At 57.0% G+C, this 21,089-nt stretch overlaps 2 protein-coding genes across 3 annotated transcripts in view; one reads left to right on the top strand and one right to left on the bottom strand.

Moving 5' to 3' along the window:
* Positions 1–11,348, bottom strand: part of SLX9 (SLX9 ribosome biogenesis factor) — a 29,029-nt gene extending 17,681 nt beyond the window's left edge. Inside the window, exons 1-2 of one of the 2 annotated variants that reach the window (XM_057505357.1) lie at positions 11,159–11,348; positions 6,903–7,011 (exon numbers count right to left, since the gene is read on the bottom strand). In XM_057505357.1, coding sequence (XP_057361340.1) covers positions 6,903–7,011; positions 11,159–11,296 — 247 coding nt within the window. In that variant the 5' untranslated portion in view covers positions 11,297–11,348. The remainder of the gene's footprint in view (positions 1–6,902; positions 7,012–11,158) is intronic. The other variant, XM_036912080.2, reaches the window with a different exon arrangement.
* A 6,099-nt stretch (positions 11,349–17,447) lies between these two features.
* ITGB2 (integrin subunit beta 2) overlaps positions 17,448–21,089 on the top strand; it is a 38,819-nt gene continuing 35,177 nt past the window's right edge. The window contains exon 1 of the mRNA XM_057505356.1: positions 17,448–17,735. The gene's annotated coding sequence lies outside the window, so the exon portion shown is untranslated. The remainder of the gene's footprint in view (positions 17,736–21,089) is intronic.

Below are 21,089 nucleotides of genomic sequence, written 5' to 3'. Positions count from 1 at the left end.
AAATAGCTCCCGCCACCGAGTCCAGAGTGCTGGGTTTAGAAATAGCAACTCACAGGCTCAGACGCACCTCCCGGCCCCGTCTTCTGCAAGCACACAACCCAGATGTGACAGAGAAACAGCCCCTGCACAAGGCGATGGCCCCCACACACTCCAGCCCGGCGCAAACCCACTGCGGGTGGGCAGCTGTGAGGACAGTGCCCCCCTTGGGAGGAAGGTCCCAGAGCTGGCCGCAGCAGGTGGGGGCCCTGCCTGGACAAAGGGCGGGGGCGAGCTTGGGAGAGGAGCCGCTGGCTGCTTCCTGAAAGGGGTGGGAGGGCGGCGTCAGCGCCACCAGGCCTGTGAGCTGCGTGGTCTATGGGCGGGTGGGTCACAGACACAAAATCCCACATGGGGCCATGGGGACATGTGGACAGTAGTCTCTGAGCAGCAAGAACAGGCTTTTGCTTTATTTATTTTCTACAGTGATCATTTCCTTTTACAATTACAGTGTTATTTTTCACAGAAACAATTTTAGGGAGTCTGGTCCCTAAGTTTCAAGCCTGCCAGAGGCGGGCTGTGAGGAGAAGCAGGGTGGGGCCACTCAGATGTCTGGGGTTGAGGACTTGGGCATCCAGCCACATGTCAGCTCAGTTTCAGTGGGCTGGAGCCCCACCAGCATGGAGAGGGGTCTCCACCCACAGTCGGGACCCTCCAATCCCCTCAGAGTTCCAGAGCAACCCCAGATCCGCCCTCTCTCAGGGCAGAGCACGCTAGGACCTGATGCCCTCCGCTGCTCCAGGGACTCCCACCCACTGGTGCATGGGGATGTCCCACTGAGGCAACATGCTGGCCCTCAGACTGCTGCCAGCCTCTCCTGTGCCCAGGATGGCACTGATGCCAAGGAAAGGGGGACCACATCCATGAGAGTACAGGGCAGGGCTCCTGCACCATGGGGCGCATGTTCAAGCCACCTTTAAGACCAGCAAACTACTTTCATCCAATGAGCACTTAGCCCGCCATGCTGCCACGGGTGTGTCCCCATCATATGGTCACCTGCTTGGGCCATACCCTGCACTCAGAGCTCTGCAAGGACAGACCCACTGGGCCTTACAGATGAAGGAGCTGCGACCACAGAAAGCGGATGTGACCCAGCAGTCTGGCTCGTGACCCAGGAAGCTGAAGCATGCCTCGCCCCTCAGGATGACTGTGGCAGCACTGTGGACAGTGGGACCACGGGAGAGAAGTTCACGCAGAGAAAGCCGTGGGCCAGAGCAGCCCGTGGGCCTTGGTGTGCTGACTACTGGCCCCATGCCCTCACAACATGTGGCTCACGGGCTTCCAAATTCAAAAGGTCAGCCCTCCCCAGACACCCAGGGCAACCGAGCACCACACAGTGGGTGGACCCTCACACCAGCGCTACTCACTCCACAGAGATGGGATGGCCGGACACTACCCTGGGGCACAGGCAAGCACTGCAGCCTTCCCTAGCTGGCAGTGGGCGCTGCCCCGTCCTCTCACTCTGCAGAGCGGGTACCCGCGCCCTCACAGAGCACCCGCGGCCCAGGACCATCCTCCTGCACTTGGCCATGAGAACTTCCCAAGCACCAGCACAGAGCACAGCGAGAGAGGGAGGGCTGGGCGACAGGAGCACTGGGGCAGCTGCAGTGGTACCGAGGTGCTGGGGGGGGGCACTCACGCACAGGACCAGGGCATCCAGCCCCTCCCGAGTGCCGACCACAGAGGGAGCAGGGCGAGGCCCTGTCCCCCAGAGAGGAGGTGGCCACGCCCAGCCCCACAGCTGTCCCAACCCCCACCTCTGGGTACCATCCACACAGGGTCCTGGGCTGCCCACCCCTGCCCTTCTCGGCTTCCTGCTGTGAACACAAACAGGCTCCAGATGATCCCGGTGAGAAGAGCCGGCTGCAGGGCCCCCTCCTGCCCTCCCAATATGTCCCTGCAGGGCCAACGTGCTCAGCACTGTACTTGGCGGCCCCCTGCCAGCTGGCCCAGAGCAGATGCCACACTCTGTAGTCCTCCACTGGGTCAAGCACACAGCCTCCAGGCCCTGCTAGCAAGATACCCCTGGAGGCAGCGGACACCCCTCCCCGGGGCCAGGTGCCAAAGGCCTGCTCCCACAGCAAGGAGCCAGACACCAGGTGATATGCAGGGGTGCGCACAGCCTGCAGCCGCCTCCAACAGGTAGCACCTCACATAAGCAGGAGACAGGCAGGCCTTCCCCAGCTCCCCAACGGGCAAACGCCACCACCCACTGAAGACCTCCAGTCTTCCACTCCAGTTGTCTCTGTGGGGCAGGAGGCCAAGGGGAAAGCCAAACACCCCCTCCCACCTGCCTGCAGAGCACAGTGGCCAGTGGGCCTCAGTGTCCTTATCCTGGGGCTGCCCCCACAGACCGGCAGCTCCCTCTCCTCACTCAGCCCTCTGGGTCTTGCCTCACGTCTGGGGTTGGGGTGAAGACAAGTGAGGAAAACGTGGATTTTGCCATCCCCTCACCTCACGGCTGGAGGAAAGGGTGGATGAAGTCTTTGAAGAGGGAAGTTTAAAAGAATCCCTGAAGACAACCCCTGGAAGCTCTCCCTCTGTCTGTGTGCATGGAGCTTGGCATCTGCGCCTCCTGCCGCTCCAAACGGGCTCGCCTAACAGACACAGCTTTGCCGCCCTCTGCTGAGCAGACTCCACGTCTGGCCTGCCCAAACAAGTTCTCAATAGAAACCACAGTGGTCAGCCAGCCCAGAGGGGAACCTAAGGTCACAGCACTGCAGCTGTGCAGCCACAGGCACAGTCCTCAGGAGACGAGAGGCGGGCGCATAGCTCCAGGAGCCCTGCAGCAAGGTCCCTCTGGCCAGCCCTGTCCGATCCCCAGCGCTCCTCCGGCCAAGGGCCAGTCAGCCGCCAGAGCCCAGCAGGCATGTCTCCACACCACCCAGCGTGCCGGCCACGCTCTGGCGACACTGATGCTCTTCCCTCCCGCCCTTCTGCCCCCACATTCCCGACCAGGCCTGTCCTCCTGGCCTGCCCCACCCCATCCCCTACTAAGGGCTTGCATCCGGGGCCAGCACTGCCTGGCCCAGGCCACAGGACTGAGCACTGGCCCGACATCCAGGGGCTTTGCGAACTGGGTGGGCTTGTTTTCTGTAGCTTTCCAGCACAAAGAACACAGAACTAGAAACAGAATTGGCAGGGTGGCATCCTTAGCAGGGGAGGAACCTGGACCTGCAACAGGCCAAGGAGCAGACACAAAGGAGTTGTGCCGCACTTCCCATGTGTGATGCACTGCCCGTGGGCCCTGACCCTGAGGGCAAAGCCCTGCAGCCCCACAGAGCCCCTCAGGGAGCTCAGAGCCCCCGCCTGGAATCAGAAGGTGGATCCAAGGGGCAGACCTGGCTCCTGGGCCGGCAGGGCTCCCAAAGGCCCCACTCAGAAACGCAGGAGAGAGCTACCAGCTAAGAACCCACAGGGTCAAACAGGCCCCCGCTGGGTCCTGGCAGCATGCAGGCATGTCTGCATGGGGGGGCAGCACAGTCCGCACATGGGGGAGACAAGTGCACATGGACACGTGGGGCCACACAGTGGACATTCATTCCCCGGGGAGGGACCCACAACCAGGTCAGGCAACATGGCAGCCAGAGAGGCAGGGAGCACCTCTGTTTGTGAGGCAGCCCATGGCAAGGACATGTGGGGAGGGCATCTGAGTGGATCTGGGCAGACAGGCACCCTCGACTTCGCAGCCCAGCAGGCCGCTGGGTCATCGAATGCCACTTTCCACATGACCTGCACCTGCCCCAGGCCACCGGTCCCAGCTTGAACCGAAGGGAGCCACAAGCCCACACCCCTGGGGGTCCAGGGGCTGGACAGTCAGGAAGCAGAGCTGACCAGCGCCAAGACGGAAGAGCTGCTGGAGATGAGGGAGGCGTGCAGAGGCAGATGTGCCCACCTGCCCACAGGAACCAAGGGGCGTCTGGGCCCCAGGCCAGCGGAGACAGGGCCTCGCTCTTGGGGACACACGGCCACCCCCTGCGCAGCACCAACTGACACCACCTCACACACCTCACACCCCAACTGCCTTGACTCATCTTACCCCCCACAGGCAAGTCAGGGGCCAAGGAGCACCGGCCCTCCCTTCACAAAGGGGCAGTGCGGGCCCAGAGCAAGCCAGTACCCTGCGGTCACCGCCGTTCCCAGGTGGGCCTCATGGCTCTGAGCTGCGCAAAGGGAGGGGGACGGGCCGCTTCACACCCCACCCCCTCCCCGCATTGCATCCTTGTCTGACGGGACAAGGTATGCCAGCCCCTCACCGACATGGGAGTGCCACCTGGCCAGCATGGTTACAGGAGCCTCGGACAACTCCCAGGCAGGCCCTCATGGCACACCTGCCCACATTCACCTGGCAGGTGATGTTTAACAGACACTCCCAAACCAGCTAACTGTGCGTGGCACTACGGGCTGACTCAGGTTTTATGACTCCACAGTAATGCTCTGTCCCCTCCACTCCCTCCAAAATGCACCAGGACACTGGCTGTGACACAGATGCCCCTCCTGCTCTTTGCCCCCACCTGAAGACAGCCCCTCACAGAGACCCCACTACAGGCAGGCCAGAGGCCGGAGCAAGGCTGGGGGCCCCAGCACCCATGAGGGCCCAACCGGCCTCTCCCCTGAAGGTAAGTTCCCACACGCCCTGCACCTCCACGGACATGACTCCTACCGAGGGGAAGTTTGTCAGCTGCTGAGGGAGCGAAAGCCACATGCTTGGCAGCACTTCCCATGCCCTGGACAGAGGTGAGAAGTCCCAGTCCCGCACCAAGCAGCAAGGGCCTGGGGCTCACCATCAGACAACGGGTTCTGGTCAGGCCCAGGCACTCCAGCTGGGTGAGGCCGCTACCACCAGCTGAGCTTCTTCACTTGTTCAGCAGCAAACACAACTCACTAGGGCAGCTGCGTGGAGCAAATGAGGTGAGAGTGTGCTGTGAGCCCAGACGGTGGCCCAGCCTGCGGGGGTGAGGACCAGGCCAGCCATGGCAGTGCAGCACAGAGCTGGACCACAGCAGAGCCCATCCCACAGGCAGAAGCAAACCCGGCCCCACAGCCCCAGGGGAGGTGGAGGCTAGGGGAGAGGCTGCAGGGGTGGGAATACGGGAGTCACCCATGTGGGGAACTGTCAGAAGGCGGCATCTGTCAGCTCTCTGGAGGAGCAGCTTATGGGGCAATTTAAAAACCTAAAAGGGTTTTTGTATGAGATAATAAAGAGCAGCCTTCTACAATACTTAACTCATTCATCCAAGTTTAAGAAAAGCACTCAAAACTGCCCCAAATACAGACAAACCATAAGAGAGTCAGTGAACACACAGAGCCATGGGATCTGGGTCCACTGGTCACCAAAGTAAGTGCCTGTGGCTCCACCTCCAGGTACAGGCCCACCCATCCCACCCCAGGAAAGAACTGGGGGTCCACAAGGGGCAAGAACACGCTACCCAGAAACAAGCTGCTTTGGGGGCCACGTAGGTCAGTTTGAGCCGGAGGAAAACAAAATCACCCACTGCAGAAGCACCTTTCAGAACTTCCCTCATCTGAGTAAAAACTGCTAAGTGCGGCTGCAATCCCCCACGAGATGTCCCACAGTGAGGCCCCCACGGCAGACCGGTGCCCCTGCTCCCGGCTGAGCTCAGAGGTGCAGGCTGTGGCCACCTCTGAGAGGCCCATCACGCAGGTGTCTGACGCGGGACAGGTGCTGTGGGCGTGAATAAACAGCATTTCCTCTGTGAGCCGTCTTTGGTCATTGTGATTTGCGGCCTCCCCAGAACCCAGAGGGTGGAGGGAAGGTTTTTCCACCCTGCAGTTTCTAAGCACAAGGAATGACAAAGGCCCAGGCATGGCGTCCCAGCAGAACAGAGAGACCCAAAGCCATGATGTGGACGTGCCCCTGAGAAACGCTTGACAGATATCATACCAGGGAAATCATTACAACTTACAACTCTTAGAACAGTTCACGAGCAGTAGAGGGGAACCTGAGCAAATCACAGTAGAAATCTGGAAGCTGCTCAATTATCCTACAGGAAAACAGTGAAGAAAAGTGGGAAAAGGGCACATGTCCACGCAACACACTGACACGGGGCCACAGAAACGTGGGCCAATGTGGCAGGGCAGCTGTGGGGGGCATAAAGAGTGGGGCCTGTGGCAGGGTTAAGCCCACACGAAGAGGCAGCACAGCAGGATCACAAGGAGCCCAGCGCCAACATCTGGAGGCCAGGGCTCCCTCAGGGTCCCTCCAGCAGTTTTTAAAGAGTGCCATTCACACAGGCAGCATGGAGGCCTCCCCAGCACGTGGTGGTGGGCCTACCCAGGCCTCCAGGACCCACCCCACCTCCCAGGCCAGCCTGCCTCAGCCAGAAAACTCTGACTAAGAATGTTGGCTGGGTTGGGTTAGAGAAACATGTCAAAAGACACCAGGAAAATGCAACCAGCAAACTTCTAAATGGGGGAAGTGCAGTAGGGAAAATGATCTGCCCCCTCATCATAAAAACATGAAAGAAAAGGTCGAGAAAGGGCCGGGCTGCACCAAAGCATGCAGCCCTCATTCACACTCTTTTATCTGATGGTGTAAGTTTTAGGTGTGATCATGGTGTTATGGGTAGTTTTTCTTTTTTTTTAAGAAATATATACTGGAGAATTTTTGAGTGAAAAGCTATTTTCCTTTAAATAACTTCAAAAGGTGTGTGTTGAAGGCAGGTGGTGGACACATGAGATTTCTTTATACCATTCTATTTTAGTACATGCTTAAATTTTTCCACTAATTAAAGAAATCTCTTAAAAATGTGCAGGGTAACTTGGAATTTGCCCTGGCACCTCAGAGCTGGCCTGGCACCAGCACTGTAAGCACCCAACCCCACGGACGGCCTCCTTGCTCTCACCTCTCCTGATGGAGGTGACACTCCTTGTGTCCAGGTCCAGCTTCTGCACCAAGGCACTGGGGTCTATCTTGGTCCTGGCAAAGACGTCAGTGCTCACGAAGGCCCACTCCTGCAAAGGTGAGGGGGACGGGGACGTAAGCCTCACCTCATGGCTCAGGGTGCAGCACAGGACAGGCTGCGTGGCATGGAACCCTCAGTGAGGCTGCGGCCAGGCCAGCTGATCACCAGAGGGCCTGGGGAAATGCCCCTTGCCCTGGAAGTGCAGCCAATCATCAGGCAGTCCGCTCCTGGTCTGGGGACCACCTTAGGCCAGATTCAGGGTCAGGAATGCATACAGACGACGACCTCAGCACTCAGGAGCACCTGAGGCAGGATCCGATCTCCTCCCAGGCCTGGCGCCTCCTGATTCTCTCCCCGGCACTCTCCAGACTCACAGCTGCTCTCCCATCTCAGCAGTCTCTCCCACGGCTATTCCCACCTATGCTCATCCCTACAGCTAGATTTCGAAGCCTGCCACACCACTGCCAACCATGCTGTGCTAACCCAGAGCCTGCCTCCCAGACCTGTCCGGCTCGCTCCACGACAGGGGCCACGGGAGGCAAGGCAGCCTTGACCCCTAAGAGTCACTGACCCAGACACAGGACTGGGTAGAAACTAGCTCAAGTGCCAAGAAGGAGGGCCCACACCCAAAGCCCCTGATAGATAAGCCCTCGCTTTTGGGGAGCAGCTAGCACAGGGGATAGGAAGTCATCAGAGAACTCAGAGAGAGCAGTGCTGCCCCGCGGTACCCAGGAGCAATCAGAGCGAGATGAACACACTTTCTAGAAAGCACTCCCCCAGCTGAACACAACACGGAACAGGCGGCACCTCTGTGCAAACATTGGCTGAACAGTAAGTTTTCTGACCCAGGTGCAACTCCTAGAAAGTGGCGTCCACGGCAGTCCAGGTGCCAGTCTGGAGGCTGTGTGAGGCTCAAGGCTGCACCAGCTCAGGAGTGATCAAACGTAACATCAAAGTTGCCAGTCCCTGGCTGAAGGAGGCTCAAAAATGTCCCTGAACTGTGACAGCACCTCTGAGCCAGATATATGCACCCAGGGGGAAGGGCAAGGGGACTTCAGCACAACCCTAGCCAGTAAGTGGCCTCTGCTGACCCAGGTAGCCAGGCTAAAAGACAAAACAAGAAAAAGAAGGTGAGTGGGGCGCTCAAAGGCTGGACACTGCTGAAAGTGGAAGAGACTTCACAGAGTTCGTCAGAGCCAGGCAAACAAACCAACTGCATGGGTGCTGAAATGTCCAGTTTTCAAAACCAACCAGTACAACATATGAAAAATATCAGGGAAGTGTGACCCAGGAACAGAAGCTGCTTTTGAGGGGCCCACATGTTGGGCCCAGTAAAGACTTCAAGGCAGCCATTGTGAATACAGCCACTGAACTAAGAGACCACATCCAAGAACCACAGGAAGGAATGAAGACATCTCATCAAACAGCTATCAGTAAGAGAAAGAAACTGAAAAAAATAAAGTTCTGGAGTCAAGAAGAACAGCAATCAAAATGAAAAATCTCACTAGAGAGGTTCAAAGGTAGATTTGGGCTGCAGAGGAAAGAATCGGTAAATGTGAAGATGAATAAAAATTATGCCACCTGAAGGAGAGAGAAAGGTCAGGGCCTTGCAGAAAAATAAAGAGACTCAAGACGCCACTAAGCACGCCAACACACGTACATGTGATAGAAGTGCCAGAAGGAGAGAGGCAGAAGTAGTCAAATATTACACATCCAAGAAGCTCTATGAACTCCAAGTAGGGTAAACAAACTCCAGATAGAATAAACACAAAGAAATCTATAGGGAGATGCATCAGAGTCAATGTATTTAAATGCAACGAGAAGAACTTGAAAGCAGTGGAAGAAAAATGACATCCCAAACAAGGGAACTCCAGCGAGACTGCGGGCCAGCTTCAGAAACAGAGAAAACCAGAGGCAGTGGAAGACACACTCAACTAGTCAACCAAGAATCTTACATCCAGAAAAACTAGCTTTCAGAAATGAAGGCAAAATAAAGACAATCCCAGATAAACCAAAGCTGGGAGAATCTGTCACCAGCAGACCTGACTTACAAGAAATGAAATACTCAGAATTTTTAATGCTGAACTCAAATGTGGTAATTCTAAACAAAACATGGAGCCTGGGAAAGGCAAATATGTAGCTAATTATATAAGAGTAATTACAACAACTTAAGGTTGGGTGGGAAAATACATAGACACAACCTCCACAACACAAGGAGATGAGTAGGACTGGAGTCACAGGGCAGTGAGGAGCTTACCTCTCACCAGAATTACCAGTTTTACCTCCCATCAGAGTAAATGCTGATGTACACCATAAGCCCTACATCAACTGTTAAAGGTCACCCACTGACAAAGATTCTCTCCATGACCAAACCCTGCTCAACCTCCTGAGTTTTTCAACCAGACCTCAACTTTTCACACCAAAAGCACAAGCAACAAAAGAAAACAAGATAAACTGGACCTCATCAAAATTAGAAACTTTGTTCTTCCAAGGAAAATGTCAAGAGAGTAAAAAGACAACCACAGAACTAGAAACAACATATGTAAACTGTGCATATGTGATAAGGATTTAGTATTGGGTATATATAAAACTCTTGCAACTCAACAACAAATAATTTTAAAATTGGCAAAGGATTTGAACAGACATTTCTCTGAAGAAGTTATACAAACAGCCAACAAGCTCATGGAAAGATACCCTTAGGGAAAAGCAAATCAAAGTCAATTTAACAGCCCCTTACATCTACTAGGATGACTGTAATCAAAAAGACAGTAACACATGTTGGTGAGATGTGGCTAAACTGGAACCATCACGTATTGCTGATGGGGAATGTAAAATGGTGCAGTCACCATGGCAATTCATCAAGAAGCTATACATAGGGTTCCATACAACCTAGCAATTCTAATCCACTAAGTACACAGAAAAATTTGTGCACAAATGTTCACAGCAGTATTATTCACAATAGCCAAACATTTTGGAAAAAACCTAACCATCCATCAATGTATGACTGGAAAAACAAAATGTGGTGTGATAGGGTATACCCATATAACAAGTATTTTTCAGTCATAAAAAGAATTTAAACAAAGAAAAATGCTACAAAAATAATGCTACAAGGTTGAACCACAGGATGAACCGCAGAAACATCCTAAGTGAATGAACCCAGACACAAAAGGCCACAATACAGTATTATTCCACTTTGACAAAATCTCCAGAACAGGCAAATCTATAGAGACAGAAAGTAGATTTGTAGTTACCAGACTGACTGTTAAGTATGAAGCTTCTTTTCAGGGTGATGAATGTTGTGAAATTTGTAGTGATGACTGCACAATTCTGTGAATATACTACAATAATACCCGTTGAACTGTACAGTTCAAATGGGTGAGTTTTATGACATGTTAATTGTATCTCGATGGAGTGTTTATAAGCCAGGGCACTGGTGCCAGATCCAGGTCCAAACATCAGCTCCTTCAACGGCAGCTGAGTGCCCTTGGCAATTTTTCTAAACTGAGCTTTTGCACCTGTGAGCCCTGGGGCTGTTAGGAAGATGTCAAGGGCCTGGCTCACAGCAAGTGCTTAATAAATACGGCTGTCCTCGGCACCACTGTTCCAAAGCCATGTTCTCCGGGGACCACCAGCAAGGGCTCCGGGGCCGGCGCCCGATCAAACAAAAGGTCTGTCCACTCGGTGGAATTTTACAGCACCATAGAAAGGAGTGAAGCACTGACACATGATACAACCGGGATGAACCCTGAAAACGTGCTAAATCCAGGAAGCCAACCTGTGTGCCTCCATTCGTATGAATGTACAGGACAGACAGAAAGCTTAAGGCTGGGTGGGCCGGGGGTGACTGCCACGGGTGCTACGGGGTACGGGGTGTCTTGGTTTCGTCGTCAGCCCCGGGCATCTCCCTTCCTTTCCCGGGATCACCGCTCTGACTCTGGATTCCCGCCATGCTCGCGCGCCTCTCCGGCGTTGCGGTGGGAGGTTTCTGTTCTCCCGCGCACAACTCCCGGCGCGGTGCAAGCCACCCGGTCCCGGGCCCTCGGTCGGCGGCAAACACCGCGCAGGCCGAGGCGGCCAGGGGCGCCGAGGGCCCTTCTCGGACAGGCGCCTAGCCGCGGGCCGCCGAGACGCAGGGCTAAGCCCGCCCGGACCCCGAGGCCGCCGGCGCGGCGCCCGCCCCGCCGCCCGCGGCTTACCTTTCCCCCGGCTGCGCCGGCAGAGGCCTGCGGAGAGGTCGCCTCCCGGGACGGGGACGCGGGGCGGCGCGCGGCCTCCCCCACGGGCCTCACGGCCGCCTGGTGCACACGGGCCCGTAGCCCCCTCACTTTCCCCATGGCCTCTCCGCACACCCGCGGCCGACCGGAAGCCGTGGGCACCCGCGGCGGAACGCGCCGGAAGCTGGCCCGGCGCGCCGGCGCGCGGGCGGAAACAGGGGCCGCGGCAGCTGGGGTCCGCGCTGCTCCGGGGCCGGCCTCCCGGCGTTTAGTGGAATGACCCACAGAGCGCGGGGCGGGGACGAAGCATGTTGAAAATACATAGTGTTTGCTAGAGTCCTTTCTGTTAGAAATGGCATAAAACTAAATGTGATTTATTCCCAGAGGAATTAATGTTTAAACAAAGCCTACATGTCAGAATAATGCCGGGGGTGGGGGCGGTTCTTGTTCGCGGAGTCGAAGAAGGAACTTCGTGAACGGACAAGGCAGGAGATTCACGGAGTTTTTATTCAGATACAGAGAGAGAGCGCTTTATTCAAGATAAGAGGAAGTACGGAACGCCCCGCAGGTGCTGGGAGGGGCAAGGCTGCCGCTTGGGGTCTGGGTGTCTAGGGTTTTATGCCTGCTGCAGTGGGAATTCTCTGCAGATCCAGCCAGAATGCTAGTTACATTTTAACCTATGCCTGTGAGGGTTTCCCGGATACCCTATTGTAAGCTAACGGGCCTACGCGACTATGAGCAATGAGCTGTTCTAGACCACTGGGTCCCGGGGGGAATAAATTGTTACATCGCCTCAACTTAAAGCACCCTGTTTCCTAAGACCTTGTTCTTTCCCGGGGCCACCCCTGCCCTCACTGGGTCGGAGCTCCGCCCTGCTGCCTCCCCGTCTCAAGAACATGTACCAGGAGTCACGCGGACTGGCAGGGGGGAGGGAGATAAAGTGGGGGCTGTGTATCTCTTTCAAAAGAAAAAAAAGTTTTAAACTAGCCAATGAAATTAAGACAGATGTAAAAAAAAGCCTAATATTGATATAATTTGCTAGGCGACGTCTGGGGAAGACTGTGAACCCTGCGGTACTCAGCCGGCGAGGAACCGGGGGTGCGATGCGCGCCAGGGAGTGAGCTGCCCGTCCTACCCGCCCTGAGGCCGACCTCATGGCCTCACCGGGCCGACCCTGCATGGCCCAATAAAGCCCCGCGCCGCTGCTCTCTGTGACTAAATCGGACCAGTGAGTGCGTTTCTTACACTTTCAAAGTGCTGTGGGGGGAGAGAAAATGAGAGACGGGACCCTGGGAGCGTGTGGTGAGGAGCAGCGTCCTGCCTGAACGGGGAGACTGAGGCAGAAGTGGCTGGGTCTGAGGGGGGCCCAACAGCACTTGACTGAGCTAGTCTGCTTGTTGTAACCATGATTGAACTGTGAACCTTACTCCACTTCAGTGGATAAAATAAGAGTTCCTGTGGCCAGGATTCTTACCTGGCCCTGGTTGACTAGCCACTGCACACCTGTGGGCAATGCATGACTGTTGACTCCTAAAGAGCTCCACCCAAGTGCTCTGCGTACAACACGGTGGGACAGTTGCAAGGCTGCAGGAGAGCAGAGCAGAGGTGGCAGTGCCAAGGACAGAGGCCCAGAGGACGGCTGTGTGGGACGACTGTGCAGAGAGACCCAGAGGACGGCTGTGCGGGACGGCTGTGTGGACAGAGGGGCCCAGAGGCAGAGACTGGCTTGCTGCATACAGACTCACTCTGAGTGAATGGGATTCTGGTGACTGACCTGCCACCTGGAAATAAAGTTGGGTATAACCCTTTCACCCCAAGAACGTTTTGCTGTCATTTTCTTTGGTCACAGGGAATCTGTAGCAAACTTGCCTGGGGCTGAAGCCCATTGGCAAGACAACTTCTATCTTGTTTTTACTCTATTTACTCAGAAGAATCCCTTGGAATTGGGGGGTGTAACTCGCCTGTTAAATAGGAAAAAAGAGCTGGAGTAATTGGCCACCGGTCGCATTCTGGAAGCTCCAAGCCCCTCACCTCGACTGTGGCCTACTCACTGGCTTGGCTGCCCCACGTACAGCCCTGAAGCACGCACTGGGGAACACAAAGTGCGGGTGGTGTAATCTTCTCCCTCAAGGAGCCCATTGTGTTGGGGACACAAAGCTGATACAGCTGGAAAAAGTCTGCATCACACAAAACAGCAGCTGCATGGGGGGTCCGGGTTCAGCCAGGTGGGCAGCCACATCCCCCACCCCTCCAGGCAGCAGGTCGGTAGGAGGCCTTCAGCCTGCACCTGGCACATGCTTCAGGTGAAAGCACTCGGCTTTATAGTCCCTGGATGCAGGTGAACATTCAGTTTCATTAACACAGATCACTACCTGTTAATAAAAACCTATTAGAAATGGCTGCATACTGTATGAGTCCATCTCTGAGACGTTCTGGAAAAGGTAAGACGATCAGTGCTGCCAGGGGCTGGGGGCGAGAGGGAGCAGAGAGGGCTCTGTGGGGCATGTTGTGGTGAATGACGTCACTATACACTTGTCCAAACCCACAGAATGCAGAGCACCAGGGCCCCTGATGCAGGCTGTGGACTCTGGGGGGGTAATGGGGTGTCCGTGTGGGTTCACTGTTGTAACAAACAACAAACGTCCCATTTGGTGGTGATGTTGACAGTGGGAGAGGCTATGCGTGTTGGGGAGGAAGAGGGGACACGGGAATCTGTACTTTCTGCTCGATGTTGCGGAGAACCTAAGACTGCTCTAAAAAATAGTCTATTTTTAAAAATTCAGGTGGGAAAAGCAAGTCTTTCTCCCTCCCCTGCCGCCAAACCCTAGTTCCCTCCCCCGACTCAATCATGATTACCACCTTTCTGATGACTTTACAGGAACTCCTATGCAAAAAGTTTTACTTACGAAAATACATTCTTCATTGATCCTTCTGTCACCCAAGTCATAGCTGAGCATCCGCCCTGTTCTGCACCCAGCTGGCCCCAGTTTCCTGTGCTAACACATGCTGGCCTGTGTCTCCTTACACATACAAACAAGCTTTCCCAAGAAGGCTTCCAAAGGAGCTCTTAACGTTTGGAGCTGTATGAAGAGTTTGAGCCTACTGGTCTCTCGCTGCAGTGCCTGAAAACAGGTGGGAGGCTTTCTCCAGCCAGGAGGCCACATGTGGGAGAGCTGATTGAAGGTTTCTGTCGAAGACAGCTGTGGCTGCTGTAACAAAGCACAGACTGGTGGCCTCAGTAGCAGGCATTTAGAGCCTGCAGTTTTCACAGACTTCTTGCTGTTGCAGGTAGAGAGCTAACGAATTTGCCACATTTCCTTAAATAACTTCTGTAGATGTCAAAACTAAAGGAGGTGGGCAGGGGCAACCCCATGATATGTGCCCACCCAGCCCGGTGGTGGGGGGCAACCACAAAAACCAGCAGCATTTCCCTTCCAGCCAACACCACCATCCACTGGGGCGCCACTCCCTGCCTCAGCCTCCTAGGTATAAGTTACCAAAGTGCTCTAGCATAAAATCACCCCCGTGTCCTGGTGGCACCCAATCTAGAGTGCCCACACGCCTTGGAACCGTCCCCCACACAGTTGACACCAGCCTGATTCCAATGATGAGCCCCTCCCCTCCTAAGATCCCCAGTGTGTTTCTCCTGCTATACTGACCACATAAGGTCAACATGCCCTCTTCAGTGGATTTTGAGCATTTCAGGGACTCTGGCCAGGCTGTGCAAGAGCCCAGCCTCCCAGCTCCAAAATGTCGAACAGCAGATGAGGCCATCTGTGGATGACAAAGGCAGAGACATCAGGCCAGGACATATGGGGGTGGCTTCACAGCGTGAATCTGCACTGAGGCCAGAGAGAAACATCCTTGGAAGAAATCCCAGAAGCCCATTCTCAGGTTTGGCACCCCGCACTCTGTCCGCTGCCTGCCAGACCAGTCTGGTGGAAAGGGAGTCCAGCTTCCATTGGCTACAACCTCATGCCCAGCTGTGAACAAGACTGATGGAATTTCTGGAAGCAGGTTGGCTATCTGGAGTGGGGAGATGGATGTGCCCACCCCTCAGTCATGTCCCCACCCATTTAGTGCCACCCACATCTTCTTTAAGTAGGTGTCATGCAATGTTGTGAGAAAGGCCTTCTCTAGCTCTGTACCACTGTGTGGATCCACAGCTGTGCCATGAAATAATGCGAACACAGAGGTCATCACTGCTGGTAAAGTAATGCCAGGCTGAGCTAGCTAACAACAGCATGTGGGCACAGAGATAAACCTCAGCCAGCTTGGAGGAGCACCCCTGGCCAGGTAGGGCAGTAGGGAGCTTCCAGAGCAGCTCTGTGGTAAGGGCTCAGCATTGCTGATCTGGTCTGTAACACACTTGTACCCTCTCCGTCTAACCAAAGCCCATTTCCTGAGCCGACCAAGGCAGGGAGACCAGCTTGGCTCCTAGCCCAGGGGACACTGTCCCCTGCCTGACCCAGCTGGTGATCTTGGCCCCTGGCCCATTCCAGGGACCTATGAGTTGGCTTCAGTTTCAGGGTTTGCACTGTGCCTCTTCTGTGCAGTCCATGCTTCCTCAATAAAAGCAGAAATGTCTTACCACTGCAGAAATGATCTGATGTGAGATTTTGAAAACCCTGGGGCCCCTTCTCTCTCCATGGTCCCACCAACCCCCTTGGGACATTCCATCCAGAACTTTCCCTGCCCACGCAGCTACCCGGATGTTTCCATCTCTCTGCAGGCTCTCTTCATCTCCTCCTGAGAGTTTAGTAGAAATCTCAAGCTGAAACTCTTGGTTCCGGTCCAGTCTGCCCCCACTGCTCCACAGCAATAATCCCCATCTGAAGATTAGCACTGTCACCCCCACAGTGCCCAAGGCAGACTCCAGGTGCCCCCCTTTGCTAGCTCCCCCTCCTTGTAGTGCCCGACCCAACCGCTTGTTACCGCCCCAAACCGCCCTCGTGCCTGGCTCCTCACTGTCCCCCTGTGCTGTCCCTCTCGGCTCCACCCTCCATCCGAGAAGACCCTCTCCACCTACAGCACCCTATCTCCCCAGTGGGGGCCTCCCTGTCCACCATCACCCTGGAAAGGCCACCCCTGGGCTTGACCTCCCAGGAAACCCCTCCCTCAGCCCCTGGCCCGTCCAGGCTTAGCTGCCTGCCTCCCTGCGGGACCCTCGGGGCCGCCCTGGTCCCCAGCGCTGCCTCAGAGCCTGGCTCCCAGCTGCCCTGCAGTGACTCGTGTTTCTTCTCCGCCTCGCTCCTTGGTCGCCCGGGGGCGCTCGCGGCCCGGCGTAGCACGCGGCTCGTTTCTGGGTTTCCCGGGAGGAGCTGGACAGACGCCGCGGGTCCCTCGCCCCTCCACTTCCCTGGCGCTCCAGGGCCTCGATGGGGGGGGGGTCCCCCGCAGACGAGGAAGAGGGGCTTCCGGGAGGTGCGAACCCCCGCCTTCCCTCACGGTCCACCCCGGCGCCCTGGTGACGGACAGGGCAGTGAAGCGTCTGGCTCTGCCTCCGGGTTTCCGAGCCCCACGCGACTGAGCTGGAGAGCAGATGCCGCCGCCGACGGTGACAGACGGCGACTGGCTCATGGCGCCCGGCGGCGCCCCAGGCCTGCCTGCCCGAGCAGAAGCCTGACCCTGCACGTTCCCTGTGCCCGTGTCAGAACCTCCCTCGTGGGGTGGTCGTGGGCGTTGCCACCAGCCTCCCCGATGCAGCGCTCGGTCCCCGAACCTGCCCCCAGATGGGCCCCCTGAGCCCCGGGACTGTGTCCCCATAGCCGCCCACTGCCCCCTCCGCCCCTGCTTGGCCTGAGTCTGGGTCTCAGGGTGTCCTCGGCCTGTCCCCAGAAAGGAAGGCCCTGGTCACGCTCCCCCAGGGAGGCGGCCAGCTTGGAGGTGACTTGAGCAAGGTAGGAATTTCGGAGCCTGTTTCCCCGTCCCTCCGATGGCAACCCCAGGGGCGGGTTCCTCGAGGACCCTCAGGTAAAGCCCCACGAAGCGCTTGCAGGCAGCGCGTGCTCAGTGGATTCCAGCGGCCCTGTAGTAACGGCGGCCGAAGAGAGGTCGTCGGCGCAGAGTCGGGGTAGGGATGTCATGGTGCAGGTGGGCATCGGGCAGAGACAAAGCCCTGAGTCCAGCCCTCGCCCTTACGGCCGGGCTCCGCGGACGCTCCCCGGGGTCCGGACCCCGAGGAGGCTAACACCTGCCGGGCGTGCGGCTGGGACCTGCCCAACTCTGCGTGCAGCGGGGTCCGCCCACAGGCTGCAGACCCGGGGACTAGGCCGAGCCAAGTCCCTCTGCCCTCCGCCCGCTTCCGCCTGGGGTGCCAGGCAGCGGCCGCGTCGCCTCTCGGAGGCCCAGAGGGCGCAGCGGGGCAGAGGCCGCCCTCCGGGGGTGGGGTCGCCCTCGCCGCGTGGACGCGTGGGCGCCCGCGCGCAGCTGCCTCCAGTCGCACTGCCCGGCGGAGGCGACCGCAGACCGGGGCGAGGGGAGCCTGGAGCGCTGCCGAGAGGAGACAGCCGGGTTCGTGGTGGCCTCCACCCCCGTGACCTGTGTGGCTTTGGTTCAGGTACACCTGTGGTTAAAAATGGTCGGTGTGTGTCTCAGTGGGGCCGTTGGTCATCCGAGCAGTCCATGACCCGGCGAGTCTCCGGGAATCCGGAGCTCACGCCTGTTGGCCCCTGGGTCAGCGCAGCCGGTCCCCAAGCTGTGCGCCCGTGCGCAGAGCGACCGCCGGGTCGCCGCTGCCCGTCTGTCCACGCCCAGGGATGCGACAGGAAGTCCAGATGCAAAGATTTGGGGCTCTGTAGTTTCTGCATTTGGAAACAGACGGACTCGACAAGCGATCGCAGGACGATGGGAGGAAGTGGCCAGGGCGGGGGCGAAGGGGAAGAGGTGGGGATGCGGTTGCCCAAGACGCAATTTCCACACGCGGCTTTGCGCCGTGGGGGTGCGACGCGGCGGGCCCCAGGCACCCAACCCCCACAGGGCCTCGCCGACCCCCAGGGCGGCCGCAGAACCGGGCCCCATCATCACCGCGGTGTTTCTCGCAGACGTCCCTGAGCTGGGGGAGAGCCGTTTCTGGGGCCTTGGGTCCCTTTGCTTTTGTTTTATGGTACGGTTTACTTAGTTAGCAGTAACATCTGATTACAAAATTCTGATTATAAAGGTAGTATGTGGCTATCGTAGACAATGGGGAAGTACAGAAAGCTATTTTAAGCAGCTAAAATCCCGTGGACCCTGATGCCCAGAGATGCCCTCAGTGGAGCGTGCCAGTCTCAGCTGCGCGGTCTCTCTCCCTGGGTCATGCAGCCTTTCTAAGTTGTAAAAGTTCATGTTGCTGAAGTGGAAAAGGGTAGCTCTCCCAGAGCCCACCCAGCTCACAGCCCGGGGTCTCTGCTCCGCAGCCCACCCCACCCCCACCTCCCAGCAGTGGGGACTTCCCGCAGCGGGCATTCCCTGGGTGGATGGGTCACACCCAGACTAGGGCAAACGCTGCCTCCTTGCTCGACCTCCATGTCACCCCAGCTTAGCCAGCCTCTGGGGGCCCTACTCTCAGGGTGAGACCTTCCCGATGCCTACTCCCCTGCCCTGCCTCGCTCACCTACCAGAGCTGCGCCTCATTCAGCCACAGGCGCTGGGCCGGCACCCCCCACCCCGCCAGCACTTGGCCCCAACCCACACCCTGCCTCCACGTTCCCAGGCCCTACTGGGAGCTCCACCCACTTCAAACCAGCGGCCTCACGAGGCAGACCCTGCACCCTCATTTCACAGATGAAAAAGGCACCTCTCAGGAGCTGACCTAGGCCATGCCACCTACCAGCAGGTGCCCAGGACTGCATTCCAAGGGTCGTGGGCCACCGCAGCTCACTGCCCCGCTGCTCTGCCGGCCAGCAGCAAGGCCTACCCATAGTGCCCCACACTGGAGGGGGGCTACCACTTCCTTAGAAAGAAGACGTGAGGGAGGAGGACAGAAGACTGCCCCTTGACCTGCAGGGCTCCCCAGGGGAAGAGGGTGAGCACTTTCTGGAGAGTCCTTCTGGGCTGAGAGGCCAGCTCTGAACTGGGACCCAGAACCAGAGGGGAGGGGGGGAGCACCTCCTGGCAGGGGGAAGGAGGCCTGCACCCCCAACCAAGCCGTGATGCCTGCCAGGGTGTGGGGACACAAGCGGGCCAATACTGGAACTCCCACATCCTAGGCTACGGTGGGGCCTGGGGAGCCAGAGGAGGTGCTTCAGCCTCCTCTATGGAGGATGAGGTTCTGGGACTGGAGAGGCCAAGAGAGAAGATTCTGAAGAAAGAGGCCCGTAGGGCCCACTTTGGCGTGAGGTGATCGCTGGTTCTGTTCTGGCCGAAGTCCTCCTGTCCTTCCTCCCCAGCACCACACCTCTGCGGGCAGGACCAGCGTGGCTGGGGCCCAGGCTCCCATCTGGGCTGTGTGCCCTGCTGATGAGCCCAAGCCTGAGTGTGTTAAGCAGACCCCCTCAGTGGGGTGGGTGTGGCCCAGGGGTCTGTTCCTAACCAGCCCCCAGGTGGGTCACTGGGTCCTGTGCAAGCTCCCTATCCCCTCAATGCCGTCCTCACTCTCCTAGCATCACTGGGCCTGAGCGGGGCTCTGCCAACTGGCCCACAAGCTGCACTTCTGCCTGTTTTGGGATGCAGCTGTGCTCATTCATGGGCAGATGGTCTGAGGCTGTTCTGGTGCCCCAAGGGTAGACCTGGGTGACTGCCGCAGAAGTCATATGACTGGCAAAGCCCAAAATGCTCACTTTCTGCCCTTCACGTTTGTTGAGCTCTTTCTCTGTTCCAGGCACTGTTCTGTGTCCCCATTGGCCCAGAGCCTCACTCCGTGACATAAGCCCAGTGATCCTTGTCCCCATTGGTGGGTGAGGGGACTCAGCCTGCACAGTTTGGACACAGCCCAGGCCTCTGTCCTGCACCTCTGTACACTGACATGACACACTTCTGATGAGAAGGCCACCCTGAGGACAGAAGGGACAGCTCCTTACCAGATGAGGAGGGCCCTCTGGGAGACAGCATTCCTGCGGGACCCTGTGGGATGGGAAGTGTGGGGGCAGGCAGGGGGGCTTCTGAGTCCACCATTCAACACAGGGTTGGGATGAGGCAGGTGTCCAGATTTGGCTGAGGCAAGAGACCCTGGTACGAGAAGGAGTTGAAGGTGGGCTTCTCTAGACCTACCAGGAATCCTGAGCCGGGAGTGGTATGAAAAAGAACTTCTCAGACATTCCTCTAAAATCTTGACCTGCCTGAAACCCAGCTTCTTCTGGGGTGGGGGGTGGGGCAGATGCTGCCAACCCCCAGCCACCCAAAGGTTTTCCGACACCACACCCCTTACTTCATTCTCCCAACCTCAAGGACAGCCAGCTTCTCACCTGAACCGCATGTCTGGGTGGGAAGGGGAAAGAATTTGATTCCTCCCTATTACATGCAGAAAAAGGACAGGTTCATTGTATCCCAAGGTCAAGAGTTAAAAGAAGCAGAAAATTCAATGCGAAAAAATTTCTCTGTAAATCCAGATATAGACCCTCCCCTCAAAGAAAAAAATCTGCTATAATGTTACCAAAAGCTCCATGACTGCCAGTCCCGTCTCATTGTTTGATTTCCATCTTTGTATTTATTGGCACCTGCCATGCATCAGGCCATTTCCTCACTCATCCTCACAATATGGGGGTTAGTGGGGGCAGGAGGAGGGGTGGCTGAGGCCCAGAGAAGGGGCCAGGGTCCTGAGCACGCTACCACTACAACTGGGCCCAGCCTGGGACCCCAAGTGCAAGCTGGGTCTCTGGCCTCAGCCTCCCCGCCTCCAGCCAGGCCTCTGGGGCAGGAGGAGCTTAGTGAGCAACCATGGAAACCAAGCCACTTACTAGCCAGGGCTGGAAGGTGCACACTGGCTTCAGCAAAG

This window comes from Manis pentadactyla, chromosome 1 (assembly GCF_030020395.1).
Source record: "Manis pentadactyla isolate mManPen7 chromosome 1, mManPen7.hap1, whole genome shotgun sequence".
In the NCBI taxonomy this organism is placed as follows: domain Eukaryota; kingdom Metazoa; phylum Chordata; class Mammalia; order Pholidota; family Manidae; genus Manis; species Manis pentadactyla.
The sequence above is the reverse complement of the archived record's forward strand: the minus strand, read 5'-3'. Positions and strand labels throughout refer to the sequence as shown.